This window comes from Oncorhynchus masou, chromosome 25 (genome assembly GCF_036934945.1).
Source record: "Oncorhynchus masou masou isolate Uvic2021 chromosome 25, UVic_Omas_1.1, whole genome shotgun sequence".
In the NCBI taxonomy this organism is placed as follows: domain Eukaryota; kingdom Metazoa; phylum Chordata; class Actinopteri; order Salmoniformes; family Salmonidae; genus Oncorhynchus; species Oncorhynchus masou.
The window spans coordinates 6610623-6633473 of record NC_088236.1 but is presented as its reverse complement, the minus strand read 5'-3'; the positions used below and the strand labels follow the sequence as shown (position 1 = coordinate 6633473).

Sequence of the window (22851 nt, the reverse complement as noted above, 5' to 3'; positions counted from 1 at the left end):
AAACAGCCCTAGACTATTATTCATCCACCAAACTTTACAGTTGGCACTATGCATTGGTGCAGGTAGCGTTCTCCTGCCATCCGCCAAACTGAGATTTGTCCGTCAGACAGCCAAATGGTGACGCGTGATTCATCGCTCCAGAGAACGCGTTTCCACTGCTCCAGAGTCCAATGGCAGCGAGCTTTACACCACTCCAGCCTATGCGTGGCATTTCCCATGGTGATTTTAGACTTGTGTGCGGCTGCTCGGCCATGGAAAACCATTTCATGAAGTTCCCGACCTAACAGTTCTTGTGATGACGTTGTTGCTTCTAGAGGCAGTTTGGAACTCGGTAGTGAGTGTTGAAACCGAGGACAGACGTGTTTTATGTGCTTCAGCACTCGGCAGTCCCGTTCTGTGAGCTTGTGTGGCCTACCACTTCGCGGCTGTGCCGTGGGTTGCTCTATGTTTCCACTTCTGGAAAACAGCACTGACAGTTGACCTGCTCTAGCAGGGCAGAAATCTGACCAACAGGCTTGTTGGAAAGTCGGCGCTCTTCAGTAATGCCATTTTTATGTTTTTGTCTATGGAGATTGCATGGCTGTGTGCTCAATTTTACACACCTGTCAGCAACGGGTGTAGCTGAAATAGCGAATCCACTAATTAGGTTACGACATGATTCCATATGTGTTATTTCGTAGTTCTGTAGTCTTTTATACTATTATTGCTAAAATGTAGAAGAAGAAAGAAAGAAAAACCCTTGAATGAGTAGCTGTGTCCAAACTTTGGACTGGTACTGTATATACAAACTGATTTTTTAAAATATTTTTTTTACTGAGTTACAGTTCATATAAGGAAATCAGTCAATTAAAATAAATTCATTAGGCCCTAATCTCTGGATTTATGACAGGAAATACAGATATGCATCTGTTGGTCACAGATACCTTAAACAAAAAGGTAGGGGCGTGGATCAGAAAACCAGTCAGTATCTGGTGTGACCATTTGTCTCATGCAGCGCGACACATCTCTTTCACATAGAGTTGATCAGGCTGTTGATTGTGGCCTGTTTAATGTTGTTCCACTCCTCTTCAATGGCTGTGCGAAGTTGCTGGATGTCGGCAGGAACTGGAACACTCTGTTGTACACGTTGATCCAGAGCATCCCAAACATGCCCAGCGGTTGACATGTCCGAGTATGCAGGGCAGGGGATGGAAGAACTGGGACATTTTCAACTTTCTTTCAGAACATTTAATTCTCTGGCAATCGCTCTGGTGAACATTCCTGTAGTCAGCATGCCAATTGTAGGCTCCCTCAACTTGAGACATCTGTGGCATTGTGTTGTGCACAATATTTTAGAGAAATAAGCTGTTTTTGTGAGTATGGAACATTTCTGGGATCTTTAATTTCAGCTCATGAAACATGGGACCAACACTTTACATGTTGTGTTTATATTGTTGTTCAGTGTAGTTCAGTTACCTTTCACAACTACCCCCCCCCCCCCCTACAGTAACGCCATCGGCCCATTGGTGGCGCTGTGGATGATCTATGACCAAGGCGGGGTGATGCAGGACGCCGCCACCCCCATCTGGTTGCTGTTCTACGGGGGAGTTGGCATCTGCTGCGGCCTCTGGGTGTGGGGGCGCCGGGTGATCCAGACCATGGGCAAGGACCTCACCCCCATCACACCTTCCAGGTGAGAGAGGAGGGGGAGGGGTGGGGAAGGGAGGGAGGGCTTAATGATCCAGACCATGGGCAAGGACCTCACCCCCATCGCACCCCCATCGCATCAGGTGAGAGAGAGGAGGGAGGGCTGCATGTGACTGACTGGGAGGATGGGTAAGGACCTCACCCCCATCAGGTGAGAGAGAGGAGGGAGGGCTGCATGTGACTGACTGGGAGGATGGGTAAGGACCTCACCCCCATCAGGTGAGAGAGAGGAGGGAGGGCTGCATGTGACTGACTGGGAGGATGGGTAAGGGCCTCACCCCCATCAGGTGAGAGAGAGGAGGGAGGGCTGCGTGTGACTGACTGGGAGGATGGGTAAGGACCTCACCCCCATCAGGTGAGAGAGAGGAGGGAGGGCTGCGTGTGACTGACTGGGAGGATGGGTAAGGACCTCACCCCCATCAGGTGAGAGAGAGGAGGGAGGGCTGCGTGTGACTGACTGGGAGGATGGGTAAGGACCTCACCCCCATCAGGTGAGAGAGAGGAGGGAGGGCTGCGTGTGACTGACTGGGAGGATGGGTAAGGACCTCACCCCCATCAGGTGAGAGAGAGGAGGGAGGGCTGCGTGTGACTGACTGGGAGGATGGGTAAGGACCTCACCCCCATCAGGTGAGAGAGAGGAGGGAGGGCTGCATGTGACTGACTGGGAGGATGGGTAAGGACCTCACCCCCATCAGGTGAGAGAGAGGAGGGAGGGCTGCGTGTGACTGACTGGGAGGATGGGTAAGGACCTCACCCCCATCAGGTGAGAGAGAGGAGGGAGGGCTGCGTGTGACTGACTGGGAGGATGGGTAAGGACCTCACCCCCATCAGGTGAGAGAGAGGGAGGGCTGCATGTGACTGACTGGGAGGATGGGTAAGGACCTCACCCCCATCAGGTGAGAGAGAGGGAGGGCTGCATGTGACTGACTGGGAGGATGGGTAAGGACCTCACCCCCATCAGGTGAGAGAGAGGAGGGAGGGCTGCATGTGACTGACTGGGAGGATGGGTAGGTGGGATGACAGACACACATATAGGTAACTGCCAAACTAAAGTAAATGAGGGATACAAGGTGACAGTGCATTCAGAAAGTATTCAGACCCCTTAATGTTTTTCCACATTTTGTTACGTTACAGCTTTGTTCTAAAATGGATTAAAAAAATATATATCATCAATATCACACAGTGTCAAAGCAAAAACAGTTTTATTGAAATTCTTGCAAATGTATTAAAAATCAAAATCAGAACTACCTTATTGACATAAGTATTCAGAACCTTTGCTATGAGACTCGAAGTTGAGCTCAGGTGCATCCCTGTTTCCATTGATCATAATTGAGATGTTTCTACAACCTTGAGTGGAGTCCACCTGTGGTAAATTTAATTGATTGGACATGATTTGGAAAGGCACACACCTGTCTATATAAGGTCCCACAGTTGACAGTGCATGTGAGAGCAAAATCCAAGCCATGAGGTTGAAGGAATTGTCCTTAGAGCTCCGAGACAGGATTGTGTCGAGGCAAAGATCTGGGGAAGGGTGCCAAAACATTTCTGCAGCATTGATGGTCCCCAAGAACACAGTGGTCTTCATCATTCTTCAATGGGAGAAGTTTGGAACCACCAAGATTCTTCCTAGAGCTGGCCGCCCGGCCAAACTGACCCTTCAGGGAGAAGGGTCTTGGTCAGGGATGTGACCAAGAACCTGATGGTCACTCGGAATGAGCTCCAGAGCTCCTCTGTGGAGATGGGAGAACCTTCCAGAAGGACAACCATCTCTGCAGCACTCCACCAATCAGGGCTCTATGGTAGAGTGGCCAGATGGAAGCCACTCCTCAGTAAAAAGGTACGACAGCCCGCTTGGTGTTTGCCAAAAGGCATCTAAAGGACTCGGACCATGAGAAACATTATTCTCTGGTCTGATGAAACCAAGATTGAACTCTTTGGCCTGAATGCCAAGCGTCACGTCTGGAGGAAACCTGGCACAATCTCTACGGTGAACCATGGTGTTGGCAGCATGCTGTGGGGATGTTTTTCAGGAACTGGGAGACTAGTCAGGATCGAGGGAAAGATGAACGGAGAAAAGTACAGAGAGATCCTTGATGAAAACCTGCTTCAGAGCGCTCAGGACCTCAGACTGGGGGTTCACCTTCCAACAGGACAAAGACTCAAAGCACACAGCCAAGACAATGCAGGATTGGCTTTGGGGCAAGTCTCTGAATGTCCTTGAGTGGCCCAGCCAAAGCCTGGACATGAACCTGATCGAACATCTCTGGAGAGACCTGAAAATAGCTGTGCAGCAACGCTCCTCATCCAACCTGACAGAGTTTGAGAGGATCTGCAGAGAAGAATGGGAGAAACTCCCTAATTATAGTGGTGCCAAGCTTGTAGCGTCATACCCAAGAAGACTCAAGGCTGTGATCGCTGCCAAAGGTGCTTCAACAAAGTACTGAGTAAATGTTCTCAATACTAATGTGAATGTGATATTTCAGTCATTTCTTTTAATAGAAATTTGCCCAAAAATTCTTTACATATGTTTCTGCTTTGTCATTATGGGGTATTGTGATGTCATTATAGGGTGTTGTGATGTCATTATGGGGTATTGTGATGTCATTATAGGGTGTTGTGATGTCATTATGGGGTATTGATTGACGAGGAACAACACTTTTTTTATACATTTTAGAATAAGCCTTTAACGTAAACAAAATGTGTTTTCTACCAACATCAACAAATCACCAAATTATGGAGTTTCTCGTGGAAGAATGCCTTCTCATCCCTCCAATAGAGTTGCAGACACCTGTGGAATCTGTGCCCAAAGCTCATTGAAGTTGTTGGGTCGTAGTGGCCCATCACCCTATTAAGACACGTTATGGTGTGGTTTCCTGTATCTTAGCAGTTACCTGTATGGAGCCTATACGAAGTCCCAGATATGTCCATGCATACACATACTGGCATAGTGGACTTGATGTTTCAGATTGATAGACTCATGCATGTAGAGTGGAATGCACAAACAAACTCATAGACTTCTTCATACACTTTGCCTGTCTGTCTGACTGCCTGTCTGTCTGACTGCCTGTCTGTCTGACTGCCTGTCTGTCTGACTGCCTGTCTGACTGCCTGTCTGTCTGACCGCCTGTCTGACCGCCTGTCTGACCGCCTGTCTGACCGCCTGTCTGACCGCCTGTCTGACTGCCTGTCTGACTGCCTGTCTGACTGCCTGTCTGACCGCCTGTCTGACTGCCTGATGAGTCTGCGTGAACCCTTTGTCTTCTGAACTGAACCACTCAAACACCGCTGTAGAACCACTGCTAGGAACCTAGTCCTCAACCCTTCTCTACTCTATTGTCCTGATCCTCACTATAGAACCCCTCTACTCTAGAACCCTCTGGAATCTAGATCATGGATGGGCAACTTTGATGGGGGGGTTTGGGGCCACAGAGGAAATGAAACTCATCGTGGTAGGCTGCAGTGGCTCGTGTACCCACATCCTATTTAACATGATAACTGAGGATCAATGGGCCCCGTCCTGGTTGCTAATTGGACCGTGATTACTACAAGTTTAGATCGCTGTGTGCTAGACTCATTCACCAATCTAAAGCATTTTATCTGACATGGACTGATTGAGTGACTGCTGATGCACAACCAAATGACCAAATTGTGCCTTGTGTATTTCTACTATTCTAACTTTCAACAGTAAGTTGAGACTGAGTTCACTAGTCGGGGGGGAGGGGGGGGGGGGGGATTGGTCTGCGGGTGCCTACAAAAAGGGGGCGTTGCCCATCCCTGTTCTACATCCTCAATAGAACCTTGATCCTAGTTCTGCTTCTTAGAACCTTGAGACTGCACTATTCCCCCTCACCATTCTTAGAACCCTACCCGCCTCACTAGAATGCTGCTTTTTAGAACCCTACCCACCACACTAGAACGCTGCTTTTTAGAACCCTACCCACCACACTAGAAACGCTGCTTTTTAGAACCCTACCCACCACACTAGAATGCTGCTTTTTAGAACCCTACCCTCCACACTAGAAGGCTGCTTTTTAGAACCCTACCCACCACACTAGAACGCTGCTTTTTAGAACCCTACCCACCACACTAGAACGCTGCTTTTTAGAACCCTACCCACCACACTAGAACGCTGCTTTTTAGAACCCTACCCTCCACACTAGAAGGCTGCTTTTTAGAACCCTACCCACCACACTAGAACGCTGCTTTTTAGAACCCTACCCACCACACTAGAACGCTGCTTTTTAGAACCCTACCCACCACACTAGAACGCTGCTTTTTAGAACCCTACCCTCCACACTAGAAGGCTGCTTTTTAGAACCCTACCCACCACACTAGAACGCTGCTTTTTAGAACCCTACCCACCACACTAGAAGGCTGCTTTTTAGAACCCTACCCACCACACTAGAACGCTGCTTTTTAGAACCCTACCCACCACACTAGAACGCTGCTTTTTAGAACCCTACCCACCACACTAGAACGCTGCTTTTTAGAACCCTACCCTCCACACTAGAAGGCTGCTTTTTAGAACCCTACCCACCACACTAGAACCTGCTTCAGGATTCTCTGTAGTCGTCAGTAAACAAGTGTGTCTCTTCCTTGTCAACCCAGCAGAGCAGGGCTCATGTTAACCTCACTTTGACCCACAGATGGACACACATGGATCCGTCTAGTAGAGGGAGGTCAAACTGATCCAACCCTTTGTGTAAATCCCTGAAACAACAGAGAGCTCAGCAGCCTTAGTCCTCCATCTCTCTTTCTCTTCCTGTCTCGCTTGCTCCCTCGCCATCTCCCTTTCTCTGTCTGTCTCCTCTCTCTCTCTCTAACCTCCATGCCCCCCTATATCTCTCTCTTCTCTTCTCCTCACTAATTAGTAGAGTATAGAATGTGCCCTGGTCCTCGCAGATCAAACAGGATGGGGTGGCCTGGCAAGAACATCACAGAGCTGCAGGAAGTGGGCCAATGGTGTTGCATTCTGGGAAAGGGAACACCACAGTGGGAGTCTGGCCTCTAGTCTGCAGAGGGATGCCAGCCAGACTTTCTCTCTCTCCTTCTTTATCCCTTGTGATCACTACCCCCTCTTTTTCTCGCTCGCTCTCTCCCTCTATCGCTCTTATTTCTGTCTGCTTCTCTTCTCTTCACTTTTGCACAATGAGTTCATTCTCTCCCCCCCTCCCCCCTCTAGCCATCTCTCTCTCCTCTCTAGCCATCTCTCTCCCTCCCCCTCTAGCCATCTCTCTCTCTCCCCCCCTCTAGCCATGTCTCTCTCTCCCCTCTCTAGCCATGTCTCTCTCTCTCGCTCTTTATTTCACTAGGCAAGTCAGTTAAGAACAAATTATCTTTCACAAAGACTGCCTGTTCTCTGTTGCTCTCCTGCCATCTCTCCTTGTGTCCTTCCTTCCCCGTCTCCTCCTTCCCTGTTCTCACACCCGTCTGCCTCCATCAGCCGCCAACCTGTCTGCTGAGGAGAAAGGACAATTAGCTGTGGTTCTCTATCGCTCTAAAGACTCTCCTTCCTCTAGTGGCCATTACCATGCACCTTCCTGTCTCCTCTCTTTTGTGTGTGTGTGGGGGGGGGTGCGCTTTGATGTGTGTTTTGGTGTGTGTGTTTTTTGTGGTGTGTATGTGAAATTTGTTTAAGCAGTGAGGATAGCACCTAGGATAGGATAAAGTAATCCTTCTCACCCCCCCCCTTAAATGATTTAGATGCATTATTGTAAAGTGGCTGTTCCACTGGATGTCAGAAGGTGAATTCACCAATTTGTAAGTCGCTCTGGATAAGAGCGTCTGCTAAATGACTTAAATGTAATGTAAATGCAGTGAGTCAGTCATTTGAGCACCTACTGTGTCGTCCTCACCCCCCCCCCCCCCGTGTTCCCCCCTACAGGCACACTTATGTGCTATATCCAGTCTATCAGGACCCCCCCCCCCCCACACACACACACACTCATGTTACATGTAGACATGTTCTGTGCATGTCTCATGACTCCCTGAAGTGGAAGTTGTAATTGTAAGACTCTTAAAAGGTTAAAGGTTATGTTATGGTGTGCTGAAAGATTACTGCTTTTTGAAGGCGTTTAAAAAATAAAACATCTGTTTTCTATTTCGGTTTTGAATATCATTATTTACATTAAATGCATAATGAAATATATCTTTATAATGGAAATTCCACAGCCAAAAAATAGTGAACATTCAATTGCCAAAACATTGAAAATGTTCCATTGTCTCTGTCAGGTCCACATTCGGTAGACATCAGTAGAAAAATAGGAAATTACAATGAAATAATATTTCAGTTGTGTCTATTACTTAGTTTTAATGTCATGACTTTATTCATGTTCATTCCTCAAAGTCATCATCTCTGCTCAGGCAGTATCAGCCAGATCATCTAGGTTATCTCTGTGCTCTCCTTAAAGTCATCATCTCTGCTCAGGCAGTATCAGCCAGCCATCTAGGTTATCTCTGTGCTCTCCTTAAAGTCATCATCTCTGCTCAGGCAGTATCAGCCAGCCAGATCATCTAGGTTATCTCTGTGCTCTCCTCAAAGTCATCATCTCTGCTCAGGCAGTATCAGCCAGCCAGTCAGATCATCTAGGTTATCTCTGTGCTCTCCTTAAAGTCATCATCTCTGCTCAGGCAGTATCAGCCAGCCAGCCAGACAGACCATCTAAGGATATCTCTGTGCTCCCCATACGGTACTGTCTGTAGTCATGCTATTTAGCTAGGCTAGTCTGCCTAAGTATTCTGCAGAGCTGTCTGAAGATAATAATTATTCTAGTTCTTCAGAGTAGATAAGGCGCACTTTCACAAACTGTCTCTGTCCCTCTCGTCGTTGTGTAGGTTTATCTCCCATGCGATCTGTGTGTGTATCTATTCTAACGTCGCGGGCGTGTGAAAAAAAAGTGTGTCCTTCCAGAGAGCTTTATATAATGAGGAGATGCTCATGTCTCCGTCCTAACGATGGGGAGTCATTGTCGCGAAGGCGGGAAGGCAGGCGACAAACGTAGGTCCAAAATAAACCGATAGAAACGCATTGAAACCCATCGATACCCATTGGACAGATTTTTGGTGAGAGTGAAAGCTTCCTCTCAGATCCCTCTCGATCAGAGACTGAAAAACTAGCGCAATGGATTATGGTAATTGTAGTTAATTACCACGTTTCTGCACTGAACTAGGTTGAATAGTTGCTTCATGAAAACTCCAACTCCCTTCAGCCCAGCATCCCACGTAGATTTTGACTTGATTTCTGTCGTGAATAATTTTATTCTAGAGAAACTGCGCGTTTGGCTCACACAAAAAAAAACGGAACTAAATGAAATTCAAGTAACGGAATCGACATCAGTTAATCTAATCGCTTTCATATGTGAACGCCTGTCTGTCTGTCATATGTGAAAGCCTCTCTGTCATATGTGAAAGCCTGTCTGTCTGTCATATGTGAAAGCCTGTCTGTCTGTCATATGTGAAAGCCTGTCTGTCATATGTGAAAGCCTGTCTGTCATATGTGAAAGCCTGTCTGTCTGTCATATGTGAAAGCCTGTCTGTCTGTCATATGTAAAAGCCTGTCTGTCTGTCTGTCATATGTGAACGCCTGTCTGTCTGTCTTATGTGAAAGCCTGTCTGTCTGTCATATGTGAAAGCCTGTCTGTGTTATGTGAAAGCCTGTCTGTCATATGTGAACGCCTGTCTGTCTGTCATATGTGAACGCCTGTCTGTCTGTCATATGTGAAAGCCTGTCTGTCTGTCATATGTGAACGCCTGTCTGTCTGTCTGTCATATGTGAACGCCTGTCTGTCTGTCATATGTGAACGCCTGTCTGTCTGTCTTATGTGAACGCCTGTCTGTCTGTCGTATGTGAACGCCTGTCTGTCTGTCTTATGTGAACGCCTGTCTGTCTGTCTTATGTGAACGCCTGTCTGTCTGTCATATGTGAAAGCCTGTCTGTCATATGTGAACGCCTGTCTGTCTGTCATATGTGAAAGCCTGTCTGTCATATGTGAACGCCTGTCTGTCTGTCATATGTGAACGCCTGTCTGTCTGTCATATGTGAACGCCTGTCTGTCTGTCATATGTGAACGCCTGTCTGTCTGTCATATGTGAACGCCTGTCTGTCTGTCATATGTGAAAGCCTGTCTGTCTGTCATATGTGAACGCCTGTCTGTCTGTCTGTCATATGTGAACGCCTGTCTGTCTGTCTGTCATATGTGAACGCCTGTCTGTCTGTCTTATGTGAACGCCTGTCTGTCTGTCGTATGTGAACGCCTGTCTGTCTGTCTTATGTGAACGCCTGTCTGTCTGTCTTATGTGAACGCCTGTCTGTCTGTCATATGTGAAAGCCTGTCTGTCTGTCTGTCATATGTGAAAGCCTGTCTGTCATATGTGAACGCCTGTCTGTCTGTCGTATGTGAACGCCTGTCTGTCTGTCGTATGTGAACGCCTGTCTGTCTGTCGTATGTGAACGCCTGTCTGTCTGTCGTATGTGAACGCCTGTCTGTCTGTCTTATGTGAACGCCTGTCTGTCTGTCATATGTGAAAGCCTGTCTCTGTCTGTCATGTGAAAGCCTGTCTGTCTGTATGTCTGTCTGTTTGTCTTATGTGAAAGCCTGTGTGTGTGTGTGTGTGTGTGTGTGTGTGTGTGTGTGTGTGTGTGTGTGTGTGTGTGAGCGAGTGAGGGAGATATGACTTCTGTGAAGGCCTGTGTGCGTGAGTGCCTGTGAAGGCCTCCTGTGTGTTTTTGATTCTGTAGAAAGGCAGGACACTGACGGTTAAGGATGTCTCTCTACCCCCCTCTCTCCTCTTCACAGTGGATTCACTATAGAGCTGGCTTCCGCTCTCACTGTTGTGTTTGCTTCCAATATCGGAATCCCAGTCAGTACCACACACTGCAAGGTACGACCCAGGCTGGTGGACCACCTACCAGCCACACCTCACCCTTACACTCACATGGCATGTTGGTGTGGTGTGGATTTTATTTCACCTTTTATTTAACCAGGTAGGCCAGAGTTGAGAACATGTTCTCATTTACAACTGCGACCTGGCAGGTGTGTAGGTGTGGTGTGTTTGTTCCCACAGGTGTGCTGTTTGCTGAACGCCTCAAAAGGCTGGGCTGCCTCGATCCTGCAATCTTACAACTCCTCCTTGTCTCACTTCTCTTCTCTGTGTTTTTGTACCCCTCCATCTCTCTCGCTCTCTCTCTCTCTCTCTCTCTCTCTCTCTCCCCCCATCTCTCTCTCTCCCTCTCTTTTTCTCTCTGTCTCTCTCTCCATCTCTCTCTCTCTCTCTCTCTCTCTCTCCATCTCACTCCCTTTTTCTCTCTCTCTCTCTGTCTCTCTCTGTCTTTCTCTCTCTGTCTCTTTCTCTCTGTCTCTCTCTCTCTCTCTCTCTCTTTATCTATTCCATCTATTCAGTGGTTTTTGCGTTGAAGTAATGAGCGCTCTGTCAGTGCTTGTTGCTTCTAATGTGGGCATCCCAATAAGCTCCACCCACTGCAAGGTATTGGCGTGCTGGTTGGTTAGTGAAGCCGTGTAGCTCCTCCCATCAGCTTCACTAGACTGAATCTGAGCCAATCACAACTCTCCCGAGTTGCAGCTTTGACCCCTTGTGCACTTTTCCTCCAGCTGTGATTGGTTAATGTCTGAGGGCTCCAATGAGATGACTTAATTCTTACCATCACACACAACGCATGGCAGAAGTCGTGAATATCCATCCATCCATCCATCCATGTAATAGTTAGCAGAGTTCACTCACCTACCTGATATTGACATGTCTTAAATCATCCCGAGGTGTCTGAAACAGCATTGTGTAGCTCAGTGGGATTGTGTTAAGTAATGACGTTACCTAATGCAACATTTTAGTGAAATCTTAGTTCCTGAATGAATGAAAGGCACCAGGCTAGCCTCAGGCAGACCAATCATAACACCTCTCATTTAATTAGCCACTTCAGTCTTGTGTAATTCAGTGGTGACTCGGGATTGTGTACCAAGTGGTATCCTATCCCCTATATAGTGCACTACATTTAACCGGGGGCCCCAGAAGGCTCTATGAGGGGAATAGGGTGCCATTTGGAACACATTGAGAAAAGAGTGTAGTTGCACACTCTAGCCAGCAGATCCAACTCACTTCCTGACTGCCGTGCTAGGGTCAAACGGGACTTCCTGACTGCCCCGCTAGGGTCAAACGGACATCCTGACTGCCGCGCTAGGGTCAAACAGACTTCCTGACTGCCCCGCTAGGGTCAAACAGACTTCCTGACTGCCCCGCTAGGGTCAAACGTACTTCCTGACTGCCCCGCTAGGGTCAAACAGACTTCCTGACTGCCCCGCTAGGGTCAAACAGACTTCCTGACTGCCCCGCTAGGGTCAAACAGACTTCCTGACTGCCCCGCTAGGGTCAAACAGACTTCCTGACTGCCCCGCTAGGGTCAAACGGACTTCCTGACTGCCCCGCTAGGGTCAAACGGACTTCCTGACTGCCCCGCTAGGGTCAAACGGACTTCCTGACTGCCCCGCTAGGGTCAAACGGACTTCCTGACTGCCCCGCTAGGGTCAAACGGACTTCCTGACTGCCCCGCTAGGGTCAAACGGACTTCCTGACTGCCGCGCTAGGGTCAAACGGACTTCCTGACTGCCCCGCTAGGGTCAAACAGACTTCCTGACTGCCCCGCTAGGGTCAAACAGACTTCCTGAGTGCCCCGCTAGGGTCAAACAGACTTCCTGAGTGCCACGCTAGGGTCAAACAGACTTCCTGAGTGCCACGCTAGGGTCAAACAGACTTCCTGAGTGCCCCGCTAGGGTCAAACAGACTTCCTGAGTGCCCCGCTAGGGTCAAACAGACTTCCTGAGTGCCCCGCTAGGGTCAAACGGACTTCCTGAGTGCCCCGCTAGGGTCAAACGGACTTCCTTTGTAGATGAAGACACTGAGGAGAGATGGCACGAGATGTGACTCAGGGAAACCGTAAGTCAATCCAGGGATGAGGAATGCGTTGATCTCCAAATGACCTCATTATCCCAACTGTTACTAGTGCAGCTGTACACATACGGGTTGTATCTGCAGGCTACTGTACACGCTACAACTCTGACTCAACTGTTTCATTGAGCAATATTTCAGCAACGGACTTGGCCAAGTCAGGCCTTTCCTTTAGGTACATTTGTCATCAGCTGGGGGAAAATGCTCAAGAAACAAAACTGTATTTTCAATTGATAAAAAAAAAAAAGCTAAATTCACTAAAATCAACCTGATGCTAAACCATTTCTCCTGATTTCTCTCCTCCACTCCCTTGGTAGCAGTAGGCCTAACTCTCTTTAACATGCTAATAGCTAGCTATGTCTGTCGTATGATTGTGATGTCCATATTGTCTCTGGTGATTGGTTGATTTGTTAAGACCACTGACCAATTAATCAGAGGTTGCTCTCGTCTAAACTCACGATCGGGGTCATATTCATTAGGACACACCGTAGGAAAAAACACATTTTGCAACGGAAATGGAAAACTAGCTTTTCTTATTGCACAAATCCAATAAGTATCATTTTAGTTTTGGTCTGTTTGCATCCTAATGACTACGACCCTGATATCACCAAGGTGGCCTCTACCAAGACCTGTGTGAGTACAGGAAAGAGTGCAGGGGGGACCATTCAGTTTGAACCCAGTTCAATAACGAGAAATTCCCTACTTCCGTTAATAAACTAATACATGTCTGAGATGACTCCCTAAACCCTGTAAAACAACAAAACTGCTATGATGATGTGCAGTGACTAGTTCGCTGCTCAATTTGCTCAGCGTCATATAATATCCGCGTTTCAGACCGACAATAGTGCCGGTCGTCTACCAGATCTCAACACCTGGATAGGGGTTTAACCTATCAGCTTACCATATCATATGATATAGCCATGCGATGCCAGACTGTGCAGTTGATTTGATGACATCATGCAACCATTGGTTGATGGTCGTAGTGCGGCTTCAAATGTGATGTGTCTGGAACGCGGCCATTCTCGCAACGCTGAGTTAGCTAGATTCCGACTAAGTTGCTCACGGCCACACAGATTCTCTGGTTGCTTTTTACAGGCAGCCAAATTCTGTTCATCAGATCAGATATATATATTATTTCTTTTCAATAATTGGGAAAAGGATTGGAATTGGGCTGTGAAACATGGGCAGTCCCTCCTGACCCAGTCCAGATTTAGACTGCTACACACTACACACACACACACACACACAACAGATTTAGACTGCTACACACACACACACACACACACAACAGATTTAGACTGCTACACACACACACACACACACACACAACAGATTTAGACTGCTACACACACACACACACACACACACACACACACAACCGATTTAGACTGCCGCTCTTTGCGTCACAGGGCTGCTACCTCGGGTTACACTGGTCGTATAAGACCAGTCCTCTCTGCTCTCAGTACCTCCCCCATAGAGGGCCAAACACACACACACACTCTGTCCCGCCCTTCCGCCACACATATGGAAAATGCTTGGATGTGTCACTGTACATGTAAATCACATAATCCAGCTCACTAATTCCACTGGGAATTACAGACCTCAAGTTGTTTTTATTGTACGTTTGATCATAAAGTATTCCGTGTAAATATGTGAGATCAGAAATGTGCTGTTGTGGAAACCTGAACATTGCATAAGTATGCACTGAAGGAAACATGCGCAATCACACACACATTCAGCTATTTAATGATTTGGGTGGATTCCATTTTGGGTGGATTCTATTTTGGGTGGATTCCATTTTGGGTGGATTCCATTTTGGGTGGATTCCATTTTGGGTGGATTCCATTTTGGGTGGATTCCATTTTGGGTAGATTCCATTTTGGGTGGATTCCATTTTGGGTGGATTCTATTTTGGGGTGGTGAAATCAGAAACTAAAATGGGTAACTTCAGTCTTCAACGGACTGATATGAAGAAACCTACAAATAGAAGTGGTAAAATCAACTGTCACTACTAACCTAGGAGATTTCACGTTAGTGGTCTGTCACCAACCAACACTGGTGCTTTTAGGCTCGCAGCAGGCTTTTGTTCTATCCCTGCATTAACTAACACACCTGACTCTCTGGTCAGGTCTTGAACAGTTAGTTGTTCAGGGCTGCACAGTCTTCTCCTGGACCAGGTTTGGTGGACCAGGACCACTGGCTGAACTATAATATATATAAATGTAATACATTCTGTGCTGTGGTTAATTTTGTTCTCCCCCCTCCCCCTCCATGGTGACCAGGTGGGCTCGGTGGTAGCGGTTGGCTGGATCCGCTCCAAGAAGGCGGTTGATTGGCGGTTGTTCCGTAACATCTTCCTGGCGTGGTTCGTCACGGTGCCGGTGGCGGGGCTGTTCAGCGCTGCGGTCATGGCCCTGTTCGTCTACGGCATCCTCCCTTACGTCTGAGGTAGCGAGGAGAGAGGGAGAAAAGACGAGATGGAGGGAGAGGGGATGGTAAAGAAAGAGGAGATGCAACGAATGAGGCTAGTAGGAGAAAAGAGATGGATGGAGTGGTTAATTAAACTGTCTCGAGAGGAGAAGGAAAGAGTTAGATTACACGCTGCCTGGGTTCTAGTCCTGAAGAGGGTTAGATTACACGCTGCCTGGGTTCTGGTCCTGAAGAGGGTTAGATTACACGCTGCCTGGGTTCTGGTCCTGAAGAGGGTTAGATTACACGCTGCCTGGGTTCTGGTCCTGAAGAGGGTTAGATCACACGCTGCCTGGGTTCTGGTCCTGAAGAGGGTTAGATCACACGCTGCCTGGGTTCTGGTCCTGAAGAGGGTTAGATCACACGCTGCCTGGGTTCTAGTCCTGAAGAGGGTTAGATCACACGCTGCCTGGGTTCTGGTCCTGAAGAGGGTTAGATCACACGCTGCCTGGGTTCTGGTCCTGAAGAGGGTTAGATCACACGCTGCCTGGGTTCTGGTCCTGAAGAGGGTTAGATCACACGTTGCCTGGGTTCTGGTCCTGAAGAGGGTTAGATCACACGCTGCCTGGGTTCTAGTCCTGAAGAGGGTTAGATCACACGTTGCCTGGGTTCTGGTCCTGAAGAGGGTTAGATCACACGCTGCCTGGGTTCTGGTCCTGAAGAGGGTTAGATCACACGCTGCCTGGGTTCTAGTCCTGAAGAGGGTAAGATTACATGGGTTCTGGTCAAGAGACTTGTTGACTTTCTATGCTGAATGAATCTTGTTTTATTTTTTTATTTTTATTTTGCATAAAAAAAACTAATATGTTCAATCTTATAAAACAACCTGCTGTACAGATGCATATTACGGACAGACGTGTTACGGACAGATATACGTTAACACACTATGATTCGACTGTTTTACAGGCAATAATATGAAAAGACAAATGCAGTCAACACAATGTTTCGGTCATCACTAGTTAATACAGTTAAAATTATATATTTTAGCTTTATATATATATATATATATATGCATATCTTTCATTGCGTTAATAGCGGCTGCCTGCAGTCGGAGACAACGGTGTAGTCGGTTCAGTAGCTATCCTTAATGCCCAAAATATATATATATATATTTTTTTTACATATTGTAATATTGGATTACAATATGCTTTTGCTTTAAAACAAAATATGTGTATTGTTCAACCAAACCACTCTGACCCTTCACCTTTACCTTTACCTCCCTTACATGCTAAACAGGAAGGTAGGTCTTGTTGCCACGGCGACCATAAAACCCTCCCAGGGTGCTGGGATTGCAAAACCATATTTGTTTTCCAAATGTACAGTACCAGTTAAAAGTTTGGACACGCCTACTAATTCAAGGGTTTTTCTTTTTTTTTTTTACTATTGTCTACATTGAAGAATAATAGTGGAGACATCAAAACTATGAAATAACACATGTGGAGTCATGTAGTAACCAGAAAAGTGTTACAAATCAAAGTAGCCACCCTTTGCCTAGATGACAGCATTGCACACTTTTGGCATTCTCTCAACCAGCTTCACCTGGAATGCTTTTCCAACAGTCTTGAAGGAGTTCCCACATATGCTGAGCACTTTCTTCACTCTGCAGTCCAACTCATCCCAAACCATCTCAATTGGGTTGAGGTTGGGTGATTTTGGAGGCCAGGTCATCTGATGCAGTACTCATCACTCTCCATATTAGTAAAATAGCCCTTGCACAGCCTGGAGGTGTGTTGGATCATTGTCCTGTTGAAAAACAAATGATAGTCCCACTAAACACAAACCAGATGGGATGGTGTATCTCTGCAGAATGCTGTGGTAGCCATGCTGGTTAAATGTGCCTTGAATTCTAAATAAATCACAGACAGTGTCACCAGCAAAGCACCATCACACCTCCTCCTCCTTGCTTCATGGTGGGAACCACACATGCTGAGGTCATCCGTTCACCTACTCTGCTTCTCACAAAGACATGGCGGTTGGGACCAAAAATCTCACATTTGGACTCATCAGACCAAAGGACAGATTTCCACCGGTCTAATGTCCATTGCATGTGTTTCTTGGCCCAAACAAGTCTCTCCTTATTGGTGTCCTTTAGTAGTGGTTTCTTTGCAGTAATTTGACCATTAAGACCTGATTCACACAGTCTCTTCTGAACAGTTGATGTTAAGATGTGTCTGTTACTTGAACTCTGTGAAGCATTTATTTGGGCTGCAATTTCTGAGGCTGGTAACTCTAATGAACGTATCCTCTGCAGCAGAGGTAACTCTGGGTCTTCATTTCCTGTGGCGGTCCTCATGAGAGCCAGTTTCATCATAGTGCTTGATGGTTTTTGTGATTGCACTTGAAGAAACTTTAGAAGTTCTTGAACATTTTCCGGATTGAATGGCCTTCATGTCTTAAACTAATTATGGACTGTCATTTCTGTTTGCATATTTGAACTGTTGTTGCCATAATATAGACTTTGTCTTTTACCAAATATATTTATCTTCTGTATACCACTCCTACCTTGTCACAACACAACTGATTGGCTCAAACACATTAAGAAGGAAATAAATTTCACAAATGATCTTTTAACAAGGCACACCAGTTAATTGAAATGCATTCCAGGTGACTACCTCATGAAGCTGGTTGAGAGAATGCCAAGCGTGCAAAGCTGTCATCGAGGCAAAGGGTGGCTACTTTGAAGAATCTCAAATATAAAATATATTTTGATTTGTTTAACCTGTAGTGACACCCAGCCCGTAAACGGGACCGTTATCATCATCTGACACTAATTAGCATAACGCAACGGACATAAATCTTCCTAGAAAATCTTCCTATTCATGAAAATCACAAGTGAAATATATTGGAACACAGCTTAGCCTTTTGTTAATCACCCTGTCATCTAAGATTTTCAAAATATGCTTTACAGCCAACGCTAGACAAGCATTTGTGGAAGTTTATCATAGCCTAGTATAGCATTATGCCTTGCTAGCAGCAGGCAAACCTGTCACGGCAATCAGAAAAGCAATCAAATTAAATTGTTTACCTTTGATGAACTTCGGATGTTTTCACTCACGAGACTCCCAGGTAGACAGCCAAAGTTCATTTTTTCCCCCAAAATTATTTTTGTAGGTTGAAATAGCTCCGTTTGTTCTTCACGTTTGGCTGAGAAATCGCCCGGAAATTGCGGTCACCACAACGCCGAAAAATATTCCAAATTAGCTCCATAATATCGACAGAAACATGGCAAACGTTGTTTAGAATCCATCCTCAAGGTGTTTTTCTAATATCTATTCGATAATATATCCGTCGGGACAATTCCTTTTTCTCTAGGACCGATTGGAGTAATGGCTACCTCTGCACTTTACGCGAGAATCTCTCTCGGAGCCACCATGTGACCACTTACGCAATGTGCCCCCATACGGCTATTCTTCAACAGAAATGTGTAAAACTACGTCACAATGCTGTAGACACCTTGGGGAATACGTAGAAAGCGTAAGCTTGTTGATGGTACATTCACAGCTGAATAGGGAGTCATTGGAACGCAGCGCTTTCAAAACCTGGGGCACTTCCGGATTGGATTTTTCTCATGCTTTCGCCTGCAACATCAGTTCTGTTATACTCACAGACAATATATTTACAGTTTTGGAAACGTTAGTGTTTTCTATCCAAAGCTGTCAATTATATGCATATTCTAACATCTTTTCCTGACAAAATATGCCGTTTAAAACAGGAACGTTTTTTTGTTGTTTTTTTTTCAAAAATGAAAATACTGCCCCCTAACACCAACATGTGTGTTATTTCATAGTTTTGATGTCTTCACTATTATTCTACAATGTAGGAAATAGTCAAAATAAACAAAAACCCTTAAATGAGTAGGTGTATCCAAACTTTTGACTGGTACTGTATACAGTATATATTTTTTGTTGTATTTTATTAGGATCCCTACAAGCTATTGCTGAAGCATCAGCTACTCTTCCTGGGCTCATACAGAACATTCATTGACAAGAACAGATGTTACCATAGAAACCAGTTACCAGAAGATGGCCCAATTGAACTGTGTTCTGTGTGTTTGTTTTAAAGATGGATACCCAGTTTTTTTTTTGTTTAAAAAAAAATGTGTTCTATATTGTCATTTGTACTGTAAACTATCATGGGGTTTTGTGTATTTTAGATTTGTATTTTGTTTTTAATGAATACTTTTTGTTTTCACTCTGGGTGAGGTATAGAATACACCCATTATTCTGTCTGACCGTTTCATTTATTATTTAACATTTTAACTGAGCACATGGGGGGGGGGGCTTTCTCATTTTGTTAATTTCAGAATAATATTTTACCAAAGATCCTGAGGAATCCCTTTGTTCTTATCAGTTTCTGAACCATCACTTCAACAAAAAATTTGATTTGACTATTTGCAGCAATTTAACAAACTGTTTCCTTCCTGTAGTGAACTGGATATTCTCTTGTGTTCCAAGTACAGTATTAGAGGTGTGTGTGTGTGTGTGTGTGTGTGTGTTGGGTAGGACAGCTCAACAGAGTGTGTTACACCAAGCCAAAGTAAGCTGCCGTACTTGCTGTCATAGCAACATGCCAATATCACACGTCAAAGTGTAGCAGCAGCCAAAATACTGAAACGCACACACGCACACGCACGCACCGCCTTTATAAGCCCCTATACCAGCTCATCAGCTGTATTCAGACTACACACACACAGACACACAGACACACACACTTTGCCTTTATAAGCCCCTATACCAGCTCATCAGCTGTATTCAGACTACACACACACAGACACACAGACACACACACTTTGCCTTTATTAGCCCCTATACCAGCTAGTCACCTGTATTCAGACTACACACCACCGAGCAGTATGTTCAGGCCCACTGGTGCGGTCTGCTGTATATCCCAGCCCTCTGAGACAATACTGGAGGATGTATTTACTGTTAATATATGGATCAGGGTGACTGTCTGTTTGCTCTACGTTTCCTGTTTGTTGAAGTGAAATAACCAACTAGCAGGCGTTTAAAAAGACACCTTGAGCAGAGTCCCCACAGTTTGGGGTTTTTTTCTCTCCAGGGGAAACAGAAGTTAGGTTGAAAAATCCAGTATCCAGTGACCAGTGTTCGAACTAGCTCAACAGTATAGTAGTCATACACCATCTCTGTCTAGACTCTAGATTGTTCCCCCCCCCCCTCCCTATAGATGCAACCCCAAGGGGGGTGGGGGGGTTTGGTCAGACGTCATGTCATTGTGAGAGAAAGGATCATATCAGTGATGTCCCCCCCCCCCTTTTTTTCTGTCATTGTCCCCGTCCCAAATGGTACCCTTGGTTACCTATATAGTGCACTACCTTTGTCCACTACCCCATAGGACTCAAGTTAAATGTAGTGTACTATGTAGGGAATAGGGTGCCATTTGGAGCATTTAGTCTTCCTCTGTTGTAGCTTCAGACCGTTGTTTTAAGGAAGACCCAACAAGAACAGGTTATGAGATTCAACACCCCCACCCCCCCACCCACCCCAGGCATCTGGGTAGCCATGTTGTTAACAAAGAGAATTTGATGATGCCATTGTGCTAGGGTAAAGTTCTATGGGAGACGGGCAGAACTGTTATATCCTGGCAGTGTAGGAGCTGATATCAGTCATGTAATTGGGGGGGGGGAGAAATATCAGTAGTGTTATTAGGGGGCTGATGGGGATGATATCAGTAGTGTTATTGGGGGGGGGGGGGGGGTGATATCAGTAATGTTATTGGGGGGGGGGGGGGTGATATCAGTAATGTTATTAGGGGGGGGTGATATCAGTAATGTTATTGGGGGGTGATATCAGTAGTGTTATTAGGGGGGGATGATATCAGTAGTGTTATTGGGGGGGGGGGGGTGATATCAGTAATGTTATTGGGGGGGGGGGGTGATATCAGTAGTGTTATTAGGGGGGGATGATATCAGTAGTGTTATTAGGGAGGATAGGGACTATATCAGGGGCTAATATGGAGGTACCTGTAGCTCATAGAGTTGAATAGAGGGCACATACCAATGTCTCTACCCATGCTAAAACCAGCTTTGTGGCAAGTGAGCCCTCGATCCAACTCTATGGTTTATATCGAGGTTTTGGGAGTAGTTTTGATCATCACCAGCATTTTGACAGTCACCTGACTTGTAAATGAAGAGAAACGAACGAACCAAGCCTGGCTTTTGTTTTTCAAATTTGAACAAACCCCCAATGCAAACGGTTTCTTATTTTATTTAGAAATTTGGTGTGTGTTTCTTTTTCTTCTCATTTTTATCTCATGAACCAATCTATGCTTCAGTGGCCATTTTGCCTTGTAATGTTATGTTTTACTGTGTGATGGATACAGTAAGTTATAAGTACTGTGGAGTTTACATCGTAACTAAGATATTGTTGAGTAAACTAAAAAAAAAAATATATATATATATATGACAAAAAAAACGTGTTGCCTAATGATGCCAATGAAAAGACTAAACTATTATTATTATTATTATTGTTAACCATGAATAATGTAAGACGAAATAACCTGAAGTGTCTAGACGAAAGAGCGTTAATGACGTCTCATTGTCCTCATGTTGTTCTTCTCTTGTGGTAAGAGCTAGTTATCCTGAACCCTCTACACTGCTGTGTTAACACTACATGTCTGGCTGCAATTCAATAATGAAGAGAATAAATAGACACATTTCATCAAGACTATATATTTTTCTACCATCTCTATTTTAACCCCCCCCCCCCCCTCGAGTGAACCGCACCAGACGCTGTGAGGAGGGTAAAACACGCTGGGAACCTGTCACAGGGTCACGAGACTGTGATGACATTGCTTGTAACCAGGAAGTGGTCATTATGATGTCATGATTTCCTCCATTCCATCGTGATTGGCCACGATCTGCTCTAACCCAGCGTGCTCTCGCCTTATGTTAGACTGTGTCGGTTGTCGATATAGATCAGACTTTTAAATTACCATTTTTATTTTGAATTTTAGATTTAAAAAAACACTTTGTAATTTTGTTTCCCTATATACCGCTTTGAGGAGCTGCCAGACTGGGGTTACTTTTTCATAGCAGGAAACTGAACGCTTATATTACACTTTTATCGTCCAAGTCTAGCCAATAAGTTTAAAAGCAGGCCTGAGACCAGTATCACTAAGGACAGAGCCAAGGCTAATAAATCTAAGGTCTGATTTCAAATCAGCTCTTAGAAAAAGCTCTGTGGACTGGTAACCTAACGTAGCAGGCGTAAAAAAACAAAAAAAAACACCTGAGCGGAGTTCCCAGGTTTAAAATACTGTATCCTTCAAAACCCGGAAACATCCGCTTGGTTGACCTGTCAGAGTGGTGGACAGGAGACCATATGGCTTTATGTCCGAGGCGAGATGACTGCCGCTCGCAGCTCATAGTCCTTGGACAAGCAGTGAGTTGTTATGGAGGCCCGTTCCTGGCAGTGTTTTGGCATTCATCTCCTTCCATAGACTGATCCCCTTTTTGAACTCACCTGCCTTCCATAGACTGATCCCCTTTGGAACTCACCTGCCTTCCATAGACTGATCCCCTTTTGAACTCACCTGCCTTCCATAGACTGATCCCCTTTGGAACTCACCTGGTCATTATTATTATTTTTTATGCATTCTCAGTCCTGATAGGCTACGAGGGATGCACCGCTCAAGGTAGAGAGAGGGACTCCATTTTGACTAATATTAGCTAATGATCATCAATCAATCAAAAACAACCAATGACTGGGCTGGTTGCCAATG

General features: G+C 45.7%; 2 protein-coding genes across 5 annotated transcripts in view; both read left to right on the top strand.

Annotated features, from left to right (window-relative positions):
• Positions 1-20811, top strand: part of LOC135513717 (sodium-dependent phosphate transporter 2-like) — a 102504-nt gene extending 81693 nt beyond the window's left edge. For 2 of the 4 annotated variants that reach the window (XM_064936599.1, XM_064936600.1), the window contains exons 9-11: positions 1487-1672; positions 10482-10566; positions 14925-20811. In XM_064936599.1, coding sequence (XP_064792671.1) covers positions 1487-1672; positions 10482-10566; positions 14925-15089 — 436 coding nt within the window. In that variant the 3' untranslated portion in view covers positions 15090-20811. Of the gene's footprint in view, positions 1-1486; positions 1673-10481; positions 10567-11084; positions 11170-14924 lie in introns of all 4 variants that reach the window. The other 2 variants (XM_064936601.1, XM_064936602.1) reach the window with 2 other exon arrangements.
• Positions 1-22851, top strand: part of LOC135513724 (anthrax toxin receptor 2-like) — a 1178227-nt gene that overhangs the window by 1136711 nt on the left and 18665 nt on the right. The window lies entirely within an intron of this gene.